Below are 21,213 nucleotides of genomic sequence, written 5' to 3'. Positions count from 1 at the left end.
ATGGCCTGAAATAGCAGCTGCAACTGGGACAAAGGTGGAATGTATTTAATAAAAACAAAATGTACTTTTAGCCAAAAATTATTTGGAAAATAGAAAACCCAGGCAGCGTCTTGAGACTGCTGTATTTTTGTTGCACTTTGGCTTAAGTTTGTTGGCTAAGGTGTGTGCTTACTTGGCCACCAGCATGGTGCAGGGCTCCTGTATGTCATGCCTGTAAAGGAAATGTTAAATCATGGGGTTATTAAAAAAATAATAATAAAAATTAAGTGATGGAAAGGATATCAGAGATCAAAGACACTTACTGCCAATCTGAAACTGCAATAAAATCCTTTTTTATGGTAAGCATTCAGAAAGGCAATTTTCTTGCATATGTACAACTGGAGTTAAGCAACAGGCTGCTTCCCATCATAAGCTGTTACCTGCAAGAGGGGTTGCAGGGCTTGTGACCAGACAGCACTTGAAGCTCTTTTTCCAGGTGGTAGCTAAATATACTTTTGGACCATCACTAAATGAGGCTGAGGTCAGAACTTCCAAATCAGAGCCAGGCAGTTGTGATGAAGTGACCTGGTTGCCTTAGGGACTTCTCAGAATAACCTTTTTATTTGCCTTTTACCTCCAGGTCATTATGAGGTTGCTGGCTTAGGGAGAGAAGTTGCTGGGGGGCAGGCAGGCAGCAGAAGCTGAGTAAGGCACAAGGATTTTATAATCTGTGCAGCTGCAGCCACAACTGGTTACTGCCAGTCCCACGTGTTTCAGGTGGTTCATCAGCCACAATGCAGGCTGTCCCATTCCTGGCATTCTAGGAAAATGATTTTTGCATGTCTGTTGTTCTTCCCTCCATTAATGATCAGAAGAAATTTGAGAGGGATCTGTGTTGGGTCTTTTCCACTGAATTACAAAACCTTGATGGAACAACATTTGGTGAAAAGTGCCCTGACTTTGTCCAAAGCTGGAAATAGGAGCACAGATGTCATATCTTGACCAAACTCATCAGCCCACCTGTTCTGGAGAAAAATAACATATGTAGAAAGGCTACTGAGCAGAGGGCAGAGATGTGGCCCAAGAACAGGAGCTGTACACCCTAGGCAGGCTGCTCTTGGTGCTCACCTCCCTTGGAAAATATGCTTTTCGTTTCTTTTGAATGTGCACAAGTACAATGGGCTTTTGACAAGTGATGTAGTTACTCCACCATATGTTGCAAGTCCCACTAAAAACCTCTTTGGTTTCTAAGGATCATCAAAAAAGCCAGTATAATGATCAAGCAAGCAAGTCTTGTCCTGAAAGCTGCTTTAATACCTTCATTGGGCTTTGCTAGGAGCTGAAGAGTGTTCAGGGAGCTCAGATGCCTCAGTCCTATCACCCCCAGTAGGTAACACAAAGTGGTCCTCCCAAGAAGAGGGCAGTTGATGGAGGAAGAGACCTCTTCTTCACCAGCCTGAAAAGTACCACATTTGACATCCTATGTACTGACAGCAGCTTTGGTGTAACTGGAGCTTGAACTGATTCAACATCAGTTCTTCCCCAGGCAGGCTTTGATCTTGCTGCTTTCAACATGAGCAAGGCTGTTACAATCCTGTATTTCTCAAAAATCCCCTTGCAGTAAAATATCAACCCTTTGGGTGTCTGTAATTATCAGGTTACTTTTATTGCAGCTGAACAGTGACAGAGCACTTTGTTGTGTCCCCTTCTCCACCTCACGATTTATAAAATAAAGTAAAAATGAAAGAGAAAAGACAGCAGAAATAGATTCCTAAATAGCTGTCTGCATCTGCCTGCAGTCCAACAAAATAAATAATAAAACAGCTGGCTGGATGGCTTTGCTTCTGCAGGGAGGCCACTTTGTGGACTTCATGCTGAATATTGCCAGACTTCAGCTGCAAGTTTTTCATGTTTAAGAGTTGGAAGAACTGAACTATCAGGTTCTTTAGGGAGTGAGGAAAGCATTGTTCTTTTCAAAGCTGACAATGACTTTACAAATACAAGTCTCTGGTGTGCACAGACACATTGAAAAAAAAAAAAAAAAAAAGAAGAAAAGAAAAGAGAAAAGAAAAAAGGAGAAAAAAAGAAAAAAAAGAAAAAAATGGGTGGGGAGGTTGTGAGGTGGGAACTAAGGTTTAGAAGGATTAAGCCATAAGTTATGGTTGCTGTCCTCCAGAGTTGGTCAGCAAAATCAAGTTGAACCCTGCTTGATTAATTAGGAATCCTGAAAGTGAAGGCATATAGATTTGTGAGCAAGTTTAAGATTTGTCCAGTGATTACACCAGTCTTGTCAAAGATGTGCTTTGGTCCAGCTTCACAATCCCTAAGGCTGATTTGCAGAGTTCTTAAGCCCCTCTACTGAAACAGTCTCTGGGAAAGGGAGGACAGGGATGGCAGCACCAGCTGAGCCCAGGTAACACCACACCTCACAGCCTCCCTGAGAACTGATCAAACCAGTTTCACAGTTGCTCTCTGCTGCTAGAATGGTGCAAAGGTGCTGAAGTGCTGCCAATGATGATGTGAAAATGAAGGAAGCTGTCAGTGTGCTTCTGCACTGCTCCTGCCATGCTGCAGGAATGCCTTGCCCCACTTCCCTCTCCCTAGAAATTATTGATAAAAGAAAATCTTCATCCTGATATTTTTTGTAAACTGTGAGATGTTAAAAAAGTGCCAGCAGCTGGGCAGCTTCTAGATGAAATATGCCCAACCTGCAGGTGAAAATTACAAAGGAATGAGTATCTTATTTCACTCTTGGGATGGAAACCTGAGGATGGATAAATGCTCAGTCTCTGAGTTACAGTGCCCTGGGGAAGCTTTTAATATCTGATCACAAATAGAGAGGTGCAGTGGCAGAACTATAGCAAGAGAATTGTCATCCCATCATTGAACAGACATAATGTCTAACCTGGTTGTGCCCCTGTGATTACCTGAACCAGTTTGCTCTTGTTTTGTGGTCAGTTCTGCTCGTTGGGGTGTAAAATTTGCTCTTTCTAGAGGCTCTCCTCATGAATGTTCAATTTTTGCTTTTTCTGTGTTTTTTGGTTTGTTTGGTTTTTTGTTTTTCTTTTGTTTGGGTTTTTAAAAAAATCTATTTTAGACTAAAGGAACTTAAATTTATTGTTCTTCCTAAGATACATTTCCTCAGCATTCTGTTCACACTACTGTATCCTTCCTAGGATTTGAATTTCCTATTTGTGGTTTTTATTCTGTTTTGCACAGCAAAATCAGGTCTGGTTCTGTTTGTAGGTACCACTTGGCTGGATTTAAGCACTGGTACCAAGAGCAGCCTGTAACTGTGTTCTGGCAGAAGTCTGAAGGTAGATGGGTCCCTGTAGCCATAGCAGAACCATGATGCTGTGTAGCCTGATGGGAAGCAGGAGCTCCTCTAGGAGGGAAAATTTGCTGGATGGAGAAGAAATCTAGTAAGGATTTCTGAAGATTGTTCTATTGATTGTTTTGAACTATCTTTTCACACAGTCTCTTTTGGAAGTGAATATTTTCATCCTGAAGGAGCTATATTTACTGTAGTTTCATTGAAATGCAGAACCCCTGAGATCGTTCTAGTCAGAGAAAAGTATCTGCTTAACAAAAATGTCACTTTTTGTATTTGTAGACATATATGGATTTTGACCTTTTGATAAATACTATAGAAGATTATAGAATTTACCAAAGCTTACTTGTAATTCCTTTATTGGATTTCTAGTGCTAGATGGAGATCCTATCACTGGTTATAAACCTACTACAAAAAGGACTATCCACATGCACCCCTCCACTTCCACTGTGCCCAAAATTCCATGCATCTCAGCAAAATTCCTTGGCAGTTTGCTATCTGTTTCAGAGACATGGCCACTCTTTCTCTTCAGCACTCACATGATACCTTGTCCACTGCAGATTTAAAAGGCAATTTCTCCTTATTTGATATTCTTATTTGTGTAAGTTGATGGTTCCCTGGGTGCATACAATCCTCAGCCTGGAAGCTTTCCCAAGTGGGGAGCTGGAACCTTATAAGGGAAGGACACCTCCTTTTTTTTGTTATAAACATTTTGGATCAAATAATACTAACATGAGAGTAGTCATTTGGGGGCCTGGGAGCATGATGCATCGTGCTTGTTGTGTTCAGAGATTATCAGCCAAGGGCTCGTCCCTACAGCCACTCCACTGTGAGTGGAGAAGTGCAATACATAAATCATCACCACGTTAAGAGCTTGTTGGGGTGAAAACACAGAGACTGATTTTCTTTGTGCAAAAGTAGTCAAGTGCAGTGAGCCATGAAGGGTGAGATTTGCTCAGTTGTGAAAGGCTTATTACCACAAAGAGGTTGTACTTTTCACCAAGAGGTATTAATAGTGCTTTGTAGACCATGTGAAACGTGCAGGAGTTGTTTGTTCACCACTCGAATGTGGCTGTTGGAGAGAAGGGAAATTGTAACAGCTGAACAACCCACAATGACTGTGTGGTTTAGAGCAGGAAGTGAAGATGATTAATATCCAGTTGAAACAAGATGTCTTGTTCATTAGACAAATAATAAGCTGCTGTGTTGTCTCCCTTCCACCCCCCACCCCCTTTTTTTTTTTATATTTTAATAGAGCTCATTATTGCTTCAGGAATCATGGGTGATGGAGCCTCCTGCTTAGTTCTCTCTACCTGGGGTCGTTTCAAATGTTTGTCCGGTCTCCTTTTGAAGCCAAATAGGTCACATTAATCTTGCTACATATACAAAGCCTCAAAACAAGCTAAAAAGAAAAAAATATAGGAAACATGCACTTTATTCCTTTCAATATCTCATTTTTTATTATATTAATCTATGATTGAACTTGGACAGCATGCAAGCCTACAGGTTTGTGTCTTGCAAGACAGCTGTAGGTTACAATAGTTGTTCTAGGGGACCCTGAGGTTCACTGAGTGCATGATCTGTTGCTTTTCCTCTTTCTGTAAGAGCTGCTGGTGGCTGCTGTCAGAGGGAGGCCCTTGCTGTGCTGAGGCATGGTGGCTCACCTAACACGAGCCTGGGGTAAAACCTGGTGGTGTAAACTTCCTTCCAGGTGATTAACCTTTGAGTTTTACCTAATGCTTGCTATGGGTGCTTGTGATTTGTTACTGTGGGCCACCAGGTACATGACAAATTGTGCATCAGAACACTGATATTTGTTGTCTGTATATATGGAATTTCTCTTTCCAATACAGATTTTAAAAAATTCAAAATCTGCAGGTTTTCTTAATTCATAATTCAACCTCAGAAGTATCAGAACTGATTTTTCCTTGATGTCTCATTCTGTTATTCCAGTAACATTCCCTTTGACAGGAATGAGTACCATTTTTATGTGCATCTCTGCCATGACCTTCTCACTTCGTTCTTTCTGACTCAGTTTTTCTCAGTTTGTAAAGGGACGATTAAATCTTTCAGATTAATCAGTTACTGTTTTTAGAGTACTTTGAGGTATTCACTAAGAAGTGCTAGCACAGAAATGCTGGGCATGGAGACAATGAGAAGTGCTCGGAATGCTCTTATCAGGGCTTATTAATCACCATGTAAACTTGTAGTGCCAATGAACGTGCAAACATTTCACAACGATAAGACTTCAGCTTTAGCACTCACTGAGGAATAGGATTTCCATGTCCCCATCAGGCAGTACTGCAGCATTTGGGCTCAGCTGGACATGTTGACAGAAAAGCAGAATGCAATTTTAAACCTGCCAGACATTCTCAAAACTTATTGCAGGGCTGTGTTCCTGACAAGTCTGTGCTGTTGTGGCTCAATCAGCTTCTTTAAGGAGGAATCCATCTGATGTATGTCCTCAGTGCCTGTGTCTAAGGTGTGTTGCCAGAGGTTGCTGTGTTTGCTCCCAGCTGAGAGGTGCTCCTGGTGTTTCCCAATGAGAGCAGGAGAGCAGGGCTGGTCTGCAGCAGGGTGGGATCCCTTCCAGTCGAGTTCTGTCACGGTGTGCAACTGCCCAGAGGGAGCCAGGCTGTGGGAGGAGGGTGTTGTGGGTGAAACCACACGCAGAGAAAACTTAGCAAGGAAGGAGGTGCAGGCTGCTCCATGTGGGAAGCAGGCTGGGGAGGCTGGAGACTGGTTGCACCACGGAGAAGCTGTTTGCATTGCAGGTGGGGCTGCACACAGGGGAATTTAAGGTTTCATTTAGAATTTAGAACTGGCATATCTGACATCCTGCTTCTGAAGAGCTGTAAAAGGCGTTGGATGGGGACTAGGTCTTCAACATATAACATATATTCAACATATAACAACATATTAAGGAAAAAGATATTGGAAAGCAGGCTACTCTGTATGGTTCAGGGTGCAATACAGCTTCTGACAGAGCTCAGGACACTGGTCTAGCCCTTGGGTGCCTGACTCCTGGCTGCAAGAATTCCTGTTTATTTCACTGAAACCATAGGACTTGACCTTTGAAGGACCCCATGGATATGCTACGTGAAATAGCTGGGGAGTTCAATCAATCAATGGCTATTTTTAACTCTGCACCTGTGAGTGACAGCTGCCCTTTGATGGCTGCAGCTTGAAAAGATTTGATGTTCAGACCAGTGTGAGGGAGTTCACTGTTAACACAGGCTGTGTACTTCTGTGATGTGTTCTGTATGTATGGAGTCATGGTTCTTACGGTATTGAGACAAGTAAGGTTATTCCTGGTCCCTGTCTGGGACATTTAAACAAAATGTCATGGATTTACAGAATAAAGAGATGAAGTTGGTGTTTAAATTAGGATTAAGACAGGGAGTTTCTCTATGTGCTGTCCATATCTGAGATGCTACCTGTGTTTCTATCCTGTTATATATTGCCATTCCTGGCAGCATATGCAGAGTTTACCTTGGAGTGTTAGGGTTGAGATCTGCCTTACAGGAAGGCTTGAAGCCCTTCACTTCTTCCAGGACTGATCTTAGCAGGGGATGCACTGAGTGGGAGTATAAGGTCAGACCTGGTCTGGCATCTCTGCAGCAGAATCAATTTCCTATCCTCTGATAACCAGTTACTGAGGATTACTTCTCCGGTTTGGATTTGAAACTGTGGGATCCCAGCACAGCATACAGGGCATAATGCTTGACTGTGACTGACTTGACAGTCTCAGAGCCTGCTCATTTTGTTCTCACTGTTGGAACTGGGGTGGCAGGAACGGAAGGCACTGCTTGAGGACACTAAATACAGAGCATCAAGGATGGAAAGTACCGGCTTGCATAGATGTCATGGTTTGCACTTCAGATAACTTTGTGTTAGATCTCATTCCTTCACTGACTATTTCTGCTGGACCTTCTTAATTCTTATTGCATCTGCAGTGACTGTCCAAAAAAAGGCCACCTGGGTTAATGGTGTTTAGGATCTGCAAGTGAGAACTGACATGTCTTGAACATACAAAATACTGTGCAAATGTGTGTTACTGTACTGGCACTACTGTGCTGCAACTCTTGTTGTCAGTATCTTGAAATCTGTATGCATTCATTTCTCTCCAACTTCTTGCCATGACCTCAGTAGCCTTGTGCTTCAACATTACAATGCCAAACTGAGAAGGAAAGCATTTAAAAACTCATGTCTCACCACAGTTTATCCAAATTGGAGGAAGAATTAGAACAAAACCAACTTGCAATCTTTGAGAAAACAAATGCTGGGTTCTAAACAGCTTGCCTGTGTCCCCTGTAACTACCCTTCCTTTCCTTATGTCTCTATGGCCAGCCTTGAGTTGGACTTTCAGATGCAGAAATCAAGGCAAGCATCTTCATGTCCACCAGCTGAAAAAGATCCATCACTGTAGTACATCTGAAATGATGAATTCTATCAAGATTTAGCTTGTGTTATAACAGTTTGCAGTCATTGCATTTTCTGATGCTAGCAACATAAATAGTATTTAGCAGAATAAATAGTGATGAGCAATATACAGGTTAGGAAAAATAAAGCTGAATTACAGTCCAAATTTTTTATGCAAGCTGTTTAGGTCAGACAATTTGTTAAGGAACAGTAGGTGGCTGTTTCTGGAACTGAAACCTATTCTTCATGTTGCTGCCTTCTCTGCAGGTAGATCTTTTCAGTGTCATCTCTTGCAGTTCTTATTCAGTTGTGGGTTTTTATTTTGTTTTGGTTTTAGTAATGAACCATTTTCAGCCTGTGGAGAGATAGTGATCCAGATTTGGATTGGTTAATAGAGCTTTGCCCATCCTACAAGCACGGCCTCACCCGGCAAGGTAATGCACAGGGCGGTATGTATGCCCGGAGGCTCCATCCCACAGTGGGCAGGGAGGCGGCCTGGGAATTCACAAGCACACTTCACAGCTGCTGCAATCCTGCCAGGTTCGTTCCAAAGCAACACTTATTGCATCATCAGGAAGAAAATTAATCAACCTACCAAGGAAATTCACTTCAAGGCTTTCCGCCAAAAAATCGCCACACTAGGAGAGCAGCGACTGTTGCAAAGGCGAGGGGAAAGACTCAGATTTTGGAGAAGAATGCAGTGAGTTAATCTCGTTTTGCAAGGACAAGAGTTTGATGAGGTAAAGCCACTTGGCAGAAGGTGCTGAAACTTGGGGTGTTACTTGGAAGAAGGAGGGAGAAAGACAGAGAAAGCAGCAAACACGGGAGAAAAACCTGCAGGGCCGTTCTTTCTCATCAGAATGACCTGGGGTGCGTGGAACATCCAATAGCTCTGCTCTGCCTTAGGAACTTGTACCACTAAGAATGACTTCAGAGTGACAGATAGGCTTCTTCCACGTGACAGATCTAATTCTGGTCTGTCTAAATCAGACAACTCTGTCCAAAGAGTGCCCTCTGTTGCATTTAACAGCTCAGTGCATCCCATCAGAACCCACTGAGCTTCTGCAGGATCCCAGTGTGGATGCTTTCTGCTATCACTTCAGCTTCCCAACAGCTTTATTTTTCTTAATTACTTACAAATACCTATGGAATCAGATTAGACTTAGAGGAGCAAATAGAGTCCATGGTAAGAGGGATCTGTATGCATTTGAGAACTGTGGCTGTAATGTGTACATATTCTAGCTATGTGTTATTTTTATAAGAATGAGGTTTCAAAAAGAACAGTGATCTTAAAATCCTTAATTTATTAGGATTACTCAGGAGGTTTCCTCTCTAAAGGAAATAGTGAAAATTCTACAATGCCCTTATGCTATAGTATTTACAGACACAGGCACACCCACTGCATTCAGTAATAGGAAATTTAACAGCTGTAGTCATTATCTCTCTCATTTTTAGAAACCTGTAAGTTTCATTGAAAAGGCCTAGGAATGTTTCTTACTCTTTCAAGAGTTTTGTTCAATACTGTTTTAGTAATTATTGGAAGTAAGAAACCATTACTCTTGCTGAGAAACTGTTTCATGTCCTGGTACTTCCTGCGCTTTAGAAATTATGGTTTCCCTTTCTAGTGATTTCTTCTTGCTGTTTAAGAGCTGTTGTTACTCAGGTACAGAGCTAACACCTGGACCCTGTTGCATCTGACACCAGCTATGTCTTTGAGGACGTGTAAAGCTCATTAGCTTGGTTTTCAACCTCAGATGTACTTAATTTGCATCAGCTATCCAGCACTCAGCCTGTCCAGTCAGCAAAACATCCTACTACCTAATCCTAACAGTGTTGTACCTACTGCAACATCTATTTTACTCTACTTAACCCAACCAATCAATAATGACAGCACTGAGAAGACATAAAGAAATGCCAGGTAATTAATTCTGAGGACCTTCTAAGTATTGCTACATAGAAAAGCCTTTTCTCCTATCCTTGATGTGTTAGGTTAATTTTTGTCTTGCTCAAAGGCTTCACAGATGAAGTTAGGACTTTGCAAGAGGGGCTAATGCAGACTTTCATACCACACTGAGACTTACAGGGAAGGGGAACTTTGAAGGGGGATTTGGGGTTGAAAAATGCTGAGTTTGCATATCCCTGTGTTCCTTATAGAAACAAGTCCTGTTGGCATCACGGGTCTTTAAAAGGAAGCTTCAGTGGAAAGTGTAACCCCTGGGTTTTCACTAGTTTAAGATGCCTGCAGAGACTGGGGAGAGGCAAATTTTCTTTCAGATGCTCCAGTATTCAAGACACAAAGCTCATGGAATGTTTTATTTATCTGGTAAAATGATGCACAATGATTTTTTGTGACTTTTGGTTTTTCTCTGTAAAATAAACACCTCTAGTAAAGAAGTCCAGTTCAACCAGGAGTGGGAAAAGTTTAGAAACACTGCTATGTTGTGTTTTATAGTAAAGCAGCACAAAACCCAATGGCAAAGAGTAGGTGGAAGATGATTTCTGCAAGAGAAACACAGACTAAATGTGAGTACTTCACTATCAGCTGCCTTCCACATTCTTTTCCCACCCCCATTAGTGCAACTCCATGTCCCTAATGTGGCTCTGTCACCATATCAAGTTTCAATAACTTGATATAACTTTAAGGGCTTTTTCAAGCCCTCTCCAAACAGAAATTATTTCAGACATCTCTGTTAACCCAGTGAGACATGTTTGTTCCTCTTTGGGAAGAGGGTGTGAAAGTAATAGAAGGTAATGTTAAGTATAGGAAGTTACTGGTATGACTTGAATGACCAGAATGAATGATGTGCCAAAACAAAGTGCATAATGTTGAGAAACAAAAATTTCTCAATTTTTCTCAATTTTTTAAAATATTTCCCTTTCTGTCAAATTTACCTGGTCTTCCTTTGAACAACTGTTTTTATGTTGACAGAGTCACTGTCCCCATACTTGAGACTGATATTTTAATACTTTGCTATTTACCTGAGAGTGTGTAAAATCTGGATATACCTTTGCCTGTATAAAATAAGAGAAAAAGATACATTGGGATGGCATACTTCAAACAGGACAAAGTGCATCATTGTGTTTTATAAAAGCAGAACAAATAGCATTTACCACATTTTGAAATTCTGGAAATTTCTTCCACTTGGTTTCGCTGTCTGAAGTTATAAAAGGATCTTTAGTTCTTTTATCTTCTAACAATGATGGGGTTTTATTAGTGCAACATACTGAATTGTAGTAATGCTGCTCTAGATGTATTTGTAATTTTAAGTTGGCTTTCAGGTTGGTGTGGCTGTAGCTGATGAGTCGATCTAAAAGGCTTTAGTGTAAACTTGATCTGGGCATACCTTATTCCAAGGACCTGTTTCCAAAGATGTGTTGGCTCCAGAGAATTAAACAAGCTTGGGGAAATATTCCTGGTGCCTCTGGGAGGCAGCAGTTAGTGAAATAGGCATTGCTTTGCTGTGAGAAAACCTGATTGCAATTCAATTTGTGTATCAGGAGGAGTGGGCACAAAGGGTTAACCTACTAGAGTTATGAATATGCTGAAGTATTAACCCACGGAGTAAAGAAAAGCTTCCCTGCTGCTCCTAAGCCTGATCTCTGTTCCTGTACTATTTATGAGCTTGTCTGGGCTGTTGCTGAGGTCAAATGAAGTATGAGCAGAGTTTACATTCCTAACTTGGTGTCTAAGTGGTTTGGCCACTTCTCATTAATACCAAATGGGTTCCTTCACTCACTTTGTCAATGAGGAATTTCCCTGGGCCCTTCTGCCACTGCCTCTGAGCCTGCAGGGCACCAACTTCTGTTTGAGACTCCTGCTGCCATGGGGGAGAGGGCTCTGGCAGAGGGCTCCTGATCCTCTGCTTGCTCCTCTGCTGTGAGACACTGGCTCCCATCCTCACTGCTTCCCAAAGGCAGAACCACCCCAGACACCCATCCACTTACTGCGTACAGAGATCTCTGCCACTAAAACACCTCCAGTTTGTTCCATGTGTTGTTTTCGTCTGTCACATATCTAAGAGATAAGAGGGAAAGCCACGTACACCAAAAAAATTAAAAATAGTTTTAAAAATTCTAAAAATCCAAGCTCTGTACTCATGCTTCCAACCAAGAAAATGAAATCTATGTCAATATTGCATATTTCCTAGGGATTTCTTTTTTTTTAATAATAGGGGTCTTTTGGTTCAGAAGAGATTTCAGGAGTCTTTCCAGTGCGTTTTCTGAGGCTTTTGGTGTGCCCCAGCCCTTACAATGACTGTTGGTGGCTGGAACCCCCATGGGCATCTGCTTACTAATCCCAGGTCCTCCTGGGCTGCCCTTTCCACCCTGCCTTATACAAAAACAAAACTCCTGTTAAGAAGAAAGGGGGGAGCTAAGCTTCATCCATTTAACCCATGACCTCTGTGAAGGCTTCTGTTGTTGTTTATTGCTAAGTATAATTGCTGCCCATTGGAGAGAAATAGGAAGCACAAAGTCCCTCCATGTAGTTCCTTTCCTATCCAGCACTAATGATGCCTGTCACCTGTCACAGCTGACAAGGTCAGCGTTGGAGACAGTGCTCTGTAGGTTAAAGGTCCTTGTCTGTCCCCGGACCTTTGCAGATCGCCAGCTGTGAGATTTTTTTTTTTTTTTTTTTTTTTTTTTAACAAACTCAGCATGTTGTTGTTCTGGTGGTGACTTGATTGTAAGCACGGACACCCCCCCAGCTTGGTTCAACCTTAATTCCTGCAGACCACCAGCTGCAGTTTTGGGTGGGAAGTGGTCTTGAGGGATGTAAACCTGATTGAACAATTATCCTGTACTGGAAGGCAAGGAGAGAATTCCCCCTGTGCCTGAAGTAATGATATAGATGTTTGTTAGTACTGCTAGAAAGACAGATATGAAGTACTGGCTTTGAGTTTTCTTTTCACCCAGGTCAGTAGCTGGCTAAAAAAGTTGAAGAAATCTTTAAACAACAAAATCTGAAGCCAGAGATTTTTTCTTTTCCCTTTGAAACTTAGAATTTCTAACAATGCAGTTTTATCTAATATGCAGGTTTTACACAAACTGGTGCCCCCTGCTTAGTGCTGAGGCTGGGTAGTAAACTGCTATCCTGATTTGGCTCCTGGGCAGAGAAAAGGTTTAGAAAGGAAAGTTGGTTTCACCAAGGTTGGTTCTTTCTATTCTCCAGCAAGAAATATTTGTGTCTGAAATAGCAGTATGTTGGCTGTGGAGTATTTTGGCCTTTCATTAGAGCTTAAATAAAATTCTACTTCATTTTATAGCAATGACACATTCATTGCATGGGAGAAAGAACAGTGAAGCTCTGACTCAGTGAAGGAAGAAGAGAGAAGTTTTTAAAGAAGGACATTTCAGGGATGTAATGGAGGTCTATGTAATTTAACTATTAGTAGCATCTCTCTTTAGTACATTTCCTTAAAACAACCCTTGGCCCTGCATCAGTTGGTATGAGCTCACCCCCCCTGCATGCCATAGAGCAGCCTCCCACATCCCACCTGAGGTCACAGAAACCTACTCTGTGCCCTCAGTTCCTACTCCTGTCACAATTTATGTATTTCATGCAGAATAGGATGGCTGCAAGTGCAGTAGCTTACTGCAGGATAGCAGGGAGGACCTACCCTATGAAAGAGGTCTGGGACATTTGGTTTGCTTAGTAATGCTGCCCCCAGGGTGCCCTTAGCACTGAGATATTTAGTGCAATGGAAAGAACCTCTTTCTCCTTTTTTCCAGGCTTTTGTTTAGGTATAGCCATTTGTCAGAGAGGACTGTAGTCTGGGATATTGTCAAGAACTGAGTTTTTGAAGTTCTACATTTAAAGAAGTGGCTCCCACTTTGCAGGCAGTGCCTGTGGGCTGCTGGAGGTCAGGGTGCAGTGCTGGCCACACACGTGGTGATGCTCAACCTACCGAAAGCTCCAGCACTGGCTCTGCACCCAGCATGCAGAGGGTCTTGACACCCTCTGTTTAAATTTATCACCACAGGTTTCTCTAGGAGGGAGGCCTTACCACTGGGCAGGAGAACTTCTCACTGTCACAGACGTGTGTCTCACAGTGCAGCCAGACCTTGGACAGCTTGGGGATGTTACGGAAGCGGAAGGCGTTGAACTGGAACGTCGCCCGGTTCGTTTTCCCGTTCTCGTGCACGAGGATGGAGGTGTCCGTGGCACACCTGTGTTGTACATGGAGAAGAAGAAGAAGTGTCAGAGCCTACATGGCTCATAGATGTGAGCTGATAGATGTGTTTGACTTGCTGTGGACCAGTTTCTCTTTTGCTCCCCTCACCCCACAGCTTTCTCTTGTCCTCAGGGCTGGGCAGAAGTGCTCCCCCAGGTCCCACCAGCACCTACCCCTTGGTGATCAGAGGCCAGTGGATCTGGTAGAAATACTCTGAGGAGGGAGTTGCCCAGCAGTTGTTGAGAACAACTTTGAACCTGGGGAGACACAGATCCCAGATTAGCAGGGAAGGTCCTGATTGTCATTTTATTAATTATTACTCCTTTTCATGGAATTATAAGGAACTGCTGGAGATCATCAACTTGAATCTCCCTGCCAAAGCAGGAATTTTGCCTACCTGTCACTTAAGCCCTTAGCTTCCACTCCAGCAAATATGTCAGAACCAATTTCTGATGTCTCAACGATGAAAGGGGCTTCTTTTATACTTGAAAACTTGGCATTCTTTGAAAGACAAAGAGAAAAGCATTATACATTACTAGTAACATGCAAAGCAAAGGCATGGGGCAACTTCAGACAGCTCTGGAGAGATGGACTTTAGAAGGCTGGGTTCTTGCTACGCGCATGCTCTAAATTCTACACCTTGTTGGAGGACTACTGGAAGCCCAAGGTAGTGTTTAAATTTATTTTTTGTTGTTAATTTTTGGCTTACAATGATAAAAAGAGACAGAATTTGGATTGTGGTATGTGTTATATCATAGTATGGGTGGTGAGCAAGCTTGCTGCTGTTTCTGGAACACCAGAGCTGGTGGGGGAAGCTGGTGGGAGTGAGATACTGGAGATGACTGTGTGGAATGCAGAAAGAGCTTTACAAGCTACAGTCATTCATCCACTAAAAAGAGAGATGTTAAAGTGGTGCAGTGTGTGATGTTCAGGTGAGAAAGTCTGGTTACAAATACACTGAAGTACCCACCTTAAATCCTGATGCTTTTTATTGCATAAGATCATAATGAAGCCAGACCAGCACTAAAGATTAACATGTTCAGTCTAGTGCTGGTTTTCTTAGTTAGACCTATCCAGGAGGATTCAGATATTTGTAGTTCTGGAGCTGCTAGGCTATCTTTTCATGCTGTTCTTTCTTGGTTCCCTGGTACTGATTTTCTTACGCATCTTGTCTCACCTATGTGAGGAGGTGGCTGTGAGGCACGACAGTATTCCCACTGCAACATCTAATAGACTGGCTGCACTGAAGTTAAGGCTCAAGGCTGTGTTTAGAGCAGTGATTCATAGCTGGTAAGTGCCCTGAAAATTTCTCATTTAACCAATGATTTCTCCCAAAAGGTAGAACTCGGAGAAGTACTGACATAAAACTCTAATTGGTCCCTTGTGCTAAAATGAGATGAACCTCTTCTTTCCCAAACTCTTGCTCTACACTGCTTTAGGGTATTAGGTTGCTTTTCTTCACAATGGGTTTCAGTGTTGAAGGTTTGATTTCCATCCAGGCTCCAGCCTTTAATGCTGTATCACAGACATTTGCTGTTACTGGTGTGTCACAGGCTAAAGGTCAGGAGAGATCCAAGTGTTTCCACTGGGTTACCCTGCAGCGTAGGCACTGCTTCTGGGTGAGGAAAGGGTACATGGACCATCTGAAGGCATGGCCCACCATAAGCAGAAGGCTGTGCCAGACAGTAGCCAAGATGAATAGGAAGGCAAAATAAATCTTTTATTTCCATTTTGCCAGAAAAAAGTATGGACGATTCTTTGAAATTATCCTTTACTCTCCAGTGAAAATATGAACTAAGTAAGAAACAACTGGTCTATTAGCTTTCTGAGCCTGTTCTGCACTTATGATCAGTGGGAAAAGCATTAATACAATTCAGCCATTCCCTCCTTTTCTCTTGGGATCTCCATGGCCATTAGAACAAAAGAGTCATTTGGCCAAATTAAAAAAAAAAACAACCCAAAACCCGAGATCCAATGCTCCTTGTCCATCATTTGGTTTTGTAGCCGTTCTGTCAGGGGTTGATAGGAGCAGTGTGGTGCATCCTCAGACCTTGCCAGTGTGGTATAGATCAGTAAAAAAGGCCATATGGACTTTCATGTGACTTCCCAGCACTGCCAAAATATGCAGTGATCAATTGGTACCTAAAATGCGGACTGTGGGAGGAGAAATTTCCATCAATCCACTTTGTGCTAGATACTCCTTCTACCAGACCAATAAATTTATCAGTGTATGTTAATAGTGCTTTTTCTAATTCTGCCTAAAGAGAGGTAACTTTGGTGCTCGTGACTGAGCTTTGATAGAAAAAAACCAAAATTCCAGCATGACCTAAAGGTCTCTGGGGAGCATGAAATATCTGTCAGGTCAGAGGACCAGAAAGCAAGAGAAGTACACAGAGCTATCTGTAGGGTATCTGTAGAGGTTATGTGATGCCTGCAGGTACACACTGCTCTTTGTGTGGGACTACAAACAAGTTTTGCATTTTCTTATAAAGCCTGTCAGCATGTTAGAAGTACAACTCTCAGCAGAAAAATCTGACTGATTTGGAGTTGATGTCTGCTGTGTTCAGTTTAAATATATCCCTTCTAATAACCCCCCTAATAGAAACGAGGAACCCTGCAACTCTCCCTGTAACTATCTGTCCCAGGCTTGTAATGTGCTCCATGACACATGCAGGTCAGGAGCAGTATCCCTTTTTTCCCAGTTTTTAGGCTGAAGCCCATGGAAGGTGAAGGCAAAAAGCTGGATGGCACTTACGGAGTAGAAGTTGAGGGACAACTGACTTTCAAATGAACCAGAGCTTCCATTCTTCACGTGGATGGTGGCCACCCTGGGGACATAACCAGATTTCTGTATAAGGGAGATGTGGTGCTGAAAATGGGATGAGGTGCACTCCCAGAAGAGGACATACCTCTGGTCAAAGGCAGCCTGGTTCACCAGGTAGTTGGCATTGTACGTGCAGGTGAAGGAGTAGTTCACAGGCTGACTCTTCACAATTATGGAGGTGTCATTGGAGACAATGGAGTTGTAGAAGTGATAAACGGGGTTCTTGAACTGTGGGTGGTGAGACAGAGACATGTAGGCAGGAGTGAATCCTCAGGGCATCAGGAACAATTCAGTCATTTCAAAGGTGAAGACTCAATCTGGTGACAAAACAACCATCCCCAAGGAAACATGGCTTTGTAGCTCTTTAGAAGTTGTGCTGTCTATAAATGTGTTCTGTGTAATAGAGGTGCAAATGGGTGAGCAACAAACAGACCAGTATCTCTAAGCCTGTGAGTATTTTGCCTGTAGATGCAAACCACAACTGTTTAATTCTTCTTTCTCCTTCTCCTTGTTTTCTCCTTCCATCAACACTTTAAGCCTACTCCAAGCTAAACCAAACAGGAGTCTCTCAAAAGAATCCAGCCTGTTTCTGAGTTCAGCTCAGAAATGTTGATCCTGATAGTCTTACCTCTGACTGTGTCCCACAGTAGGATTTGTTTTTAGGTGACAGGTCTGGGATTGTGAATTGGTAATATCCCGAATCGTGGATCCCATTGTAGCAAACTCCTCCCAGTGCCAGTTGATTAACCTCCCATCCATAAGGACACTCTGGAATTCTGGTAATGATGGTTTTAGGATAGCAGTAGACAAGAATTGCATCTGAAAGGAAAATAATACACCTAGAGTGATATTCAGTGGGGTTTTGCTTTCAAGAGGTGGGTGAGTCTTCACACCTACTTTCCATTGGGATTAAACTTCAGGGCTGTGCTGTGAAAGGTCCCCTAACATTTAGGTACAGCTTTAGGTACACCAAGCTGACCTTTGAGTTGTTAAATTTTGTCCTCATTGGAAGAGTTTGGCCTTTGCCTTCGAATCAATGCAGAACTTATGTAAATGTTTTATCTTACTGGAATAGCTGGTGAAGGAGTAGAGATGCTGCTAAGAAACCTGAAGTGAAAAATTTCAGCACTGAAATCCCACTGCAGAGCTGACTTTTCTAACACCACTGACCCTATAAAAATAACATTGGTGAAGTTGTTTGTTAGGCTTTGGTAGATGTGCAGCTTTTGCAGCAGTGTGAGATCTAGGCCACAATACATATTCTGCCCTTTGACTCCTGGCACTGGTATTGCCATGCCAATGTAAACTGAATTTTTGAAATTCTGGAGTTAAAGGCTAAGATCTCAAAATTAACTGAAAAGTCTAACCCTGTTAATAACAATAGTAAATGAATGGAAATCGTAGCCCTGCTTACAGCCACAGTTAATAGCAGGAATTGCCAATGCAATCCTGAATATTAAACACTGCAGCTTACATACTGGTTGCTTCATGGTAGCAGAATTGAACATTTTTCAAAGAGAATCAGTCAGTGTGAATTTCAAGGCCTGATGGGAATTTAAAGGGCAAATATTGACTAACCATTAGTGACCTGAAAATTGAGAAAGACTTCCAATTACCACTGTCAGAAAAAGCACACCCCACCTGGAATTATTCAATAATTTCTTTTAAAGCCCTTGGCACTCTCATTATTATGATAAAAGCCTGATGTTGCATGTCTGCATAAGGCTAGGGGATACTCAGGGAAAATACAACAGGGACCTCAGCAACTTACAGGTTTCTGATCAACAAACCTTCAGCATATGCAAGCTGACCCTGCTTTTGTTGGTGGTCAGGTTTGTAACTCCAGTGACTTTGCAACTATGAAAATTCCTGCAGTTCAGAAAAACTACTTGTACACATGAAGGTACTGAAATAAATGGCTAGAGAGTGAAATAATTCCAATTTACCATGAAGTTACTGGCAGGAGGCTGACACCAGCCACACACACACAAAAAGCAAACACTCTGTATTGAGACATATTCAAACACATTTCTGAAGCACATTTCTTAATTTTAGTGAATGCTGTGTTACAGGTTTGTCTGGTACCAGATAATTTGAGTCTCTGGGCAGACATCAGTCTACAATTAGGGCCTTAGCTTCAACGATTTTTGTTTTTCCTTGTTCAATATAGCATCGTGGCTCAGAAGTTCAGCCCAGCACTTCCATTCACCACTGATCATCTGACTGGAGTCAGTGAGACTAGAGCCCAGTTTGGGCAGCAAAGATCTGCTGCATCTGGCCTGTGCTGTCACAAATAATTTCTAATTGTTTTTTTCTTTGCCATCGTTGCCTCAGTTCTGCTTGTGCCTAACTTTATTGCACAGAGTTAAGCATATGCCTAATTCTTCATGGGGCTAGGACTCTTTGTGGTGCTTGCTTCACTGTGCTAGCTGAAAGCAGATCAGTAAAAGAAATGTAAGGAGTAGCTCTCCAGGATCCACTGCTTAACTTTCTGAGGAAAAATGGTTCCACTTTTGAATAGAAAAAAACCCCTTTGCCAGCTTGATTACAAGAGAAGATCATAAGAGACTTAGTTTATTTTACCTGCTTTATTTGGATTGCAAGGCCCCGCAAGAGCTTGAGCCAAGATGACCAGCAGATAAATAGTGAGAATCACCATTTCTTGCAATGATCTGAGGACACAAAGAATAAAAGCTGAAAACGTCTTTAAAATTAGAAATAAAATGCATTGGCTGCAGACCAAAAATTATAGCTCTTGTTAAACGTTTTCTTCTTGCAGAAAGAAACAAATAATGCTGCTGGTATTCTGTTGCCCACCTTAATTTCATCTACAGGACAAATATTCCCAAGATCAATATTATTGCTGAGTAACTACTGCAGCAATTTTATTATTTCATTTTAGTGGTGGCTTTGAAATACTGTAGGTTTTCTTTGTTCTGGTAAGGAGTGTAAACCTTACGTGTTACTATAACCAAATGAAACTGAAATCGTGGCATCTGAAAACTAGAAGAAATATTATGCCATAGCATATATATATTCTGCTTATAAATTTAGTGCTGAAACAATTCTCTGTGGTGAAAGTTATCCTGATCTCTATAATCTTACCTTCTTGAAGTTTGGTTTTGGTAAATTACACATTTTATCCTTTACAACTAAATACTGAGTTTGTAAAAGAACATACAGGGCAGTAATCTACATTTGCACTTCAGGCCTCTCATCAGCAAGCTCTGTCCCAGAGAGAGAAGCAGGTACAGCCTGTGGGACTGGGACTGGAGCTCTCATATTTTCCTTCTGTAGACACTCTTTAGTGCCTGTCCTCATATACACATCACTGAGCAGACTGTCAGAAGTAACAAATATCACTTAGGTAAAGAAAATAAACCAAAAAATCTTCCTGATTAAGTATTTCAAATGAAAACAACCAGTTTCAACATTTTCACTCAGCCTCTATTTCAAAATATGAAAGGCTCCTACAGTACATTTCAGTGACAGTTCCTTCTATTTATAATCCTATATATTTTATAAGAAATTAATTATTATACCTACGAGATAGGAATAGGCTGAGTTTTTCAGATTTTCATTCCGGTCTTATTCCAATCGCTGCGCCGTTGGCTCTTCCCAAGATTTCCTCTTTCAAATGAACTCAGCTGGTGTTATCTTTGCTTTATATAAGCAATCTTGTAAAAGGAGCCCATCTCTGGTTAAATCTCAACCTGCCAGTATTGTCCAGTGTGGGAAGGAAAAAAAAAGAGTTATAGAAAAGTAGTTCTCTTCCCCTAGATGGGAACTCTTGCTGTTATTTGATTTTTAAAAAGTCAGTTTATGGTGGCTTTTTACAACTCTTGAAAATAATTGAACAGAAACCTGCTGAAGGTATATCGTGGTGCAGCATTTTAATTTTCCAAGTTAATTAGGGGAATATAGAATTTCTGCAGAGCTGAAACAACAGTCGCCTTCTAGGAATTCAGTGAAAATGTATTTATAGGCATTTGGTGCCTGTCCTGAATGGCTTCTTGATAATGTCAAGACAAAAGTAAGTTCCACAGATGATATATACCAGCTTTGGGGTTGTTTTGTTCACATATGTTTTCTAAAAGTTCACAAGCATGTAAGTTTATGTAGGCTCTTCTTTAAACCTAAGTGTCATGATATATAATTATAATACATAATACTGTGTGCGTAAGACTATGTAATATACATTAATTATACATAATGTAAAATACATTCATTATGATAAAGAATATGTACACTTGGCCACTGCACAGAAAACTGAAACAAATTTGTTCTTCATATGACCATAAGTCATGTGGTTCCCATATGACAGTCTTGGTCAGCTGGTAAAATTTTCTGGTAACCTATTACATTCTGTTCTGTGCTTGCTTTCAGTGATAGGCCCAGAAAAAGGACTTGGGTACTCTACTGATATTTTACATACTTGCATAAAACATGTGGACCATAAAACAGTCTTGCTATGTCTGCTGGCC

The 21,213-nt window shown here is 41.6% G+C and overlaps 1 protein-coding gene across 6 annotated transcripts in view; it reads right to left on the bottom strand.

Moving 5' to 3' along the window:
* Positions 1-10,030: 10,030 nt before the first annotated feature.
* The window catches only part of TECTB (tectorin beta), a 33,638-nt gene continuing 22,455 nt past the window's right edge, over positions 10,031-21,213 (bottom strand). For 3 of the 6 annotated variants that reach the window (XM_071749437.1, XM_071749435.1, XM_071749438.1), the window contains 11 exons: positions 20,272-20,442; positions 19,313-19,401; positions 17,358-17,548; positions 16,815-16,957; positions 16,661-16,733; positions 14,303-14,406; positions 14,079-14,162; positions 13,738-13,900; positions 11,678-11,747; positions 10,712-10,744; positions 10,031-10,231 (listed from right to left, as the gene is read on the bottom strand). In XM_071749437.1, coding sequence (XP_071605538.1) covers positions 10,179-10,231; positions 10,712-10,744; positions 11,678-11,747; positions 13,738-13,900; positions 14,079-14,162; positions 14,303-14,406; positions 16,661-16,733; positions 16,815-16,957; positions 17,358-17,548; positions 19,313-19,388 — 990 coding nt within the window. In that variant the 5' untranslated portion in view covers positions 19,389-19,401; positions 20,272-20,442 and the 3' untranslated portion in view covers positions 10,031-10,178. Of the gene's footprint in view, positions 10,232-10,711; positions 10,745-11,677; positions 11,748-13,737; positions 13,901-14,078; positions 14,163-14,302; positions 14,407-16,660; positions 16,734-16,814; positions 16,958-17,357; positions 17,549-18,203; positions 18,318-19,312; positions 19,402-20,271; positions 20,443-21,213 lie in introns of all 6 variants that reach the window. The other 3 variants (XM_071749439.1, XM_071749436.1, XM_071749434.1) reach the window with 3 other exon arrangements.

Source organism: Heliangelus exortis, chromosome 7 (genome assembly GCF_036169615.1).
Source record: "Heliangelus exortis chromosome 7, bHelExo1.hap1, whole genome shotgun sequence".
Taxonomy (NCBI): Eukaryota; Metazoa; Chordata; class Aves; order Apodiformes; family Trochilidae; genus Heliangelus; species Heliangelus exortis.
This window is presented reverse-complemented; position numbering and strand designations above follow the sequence as displayed.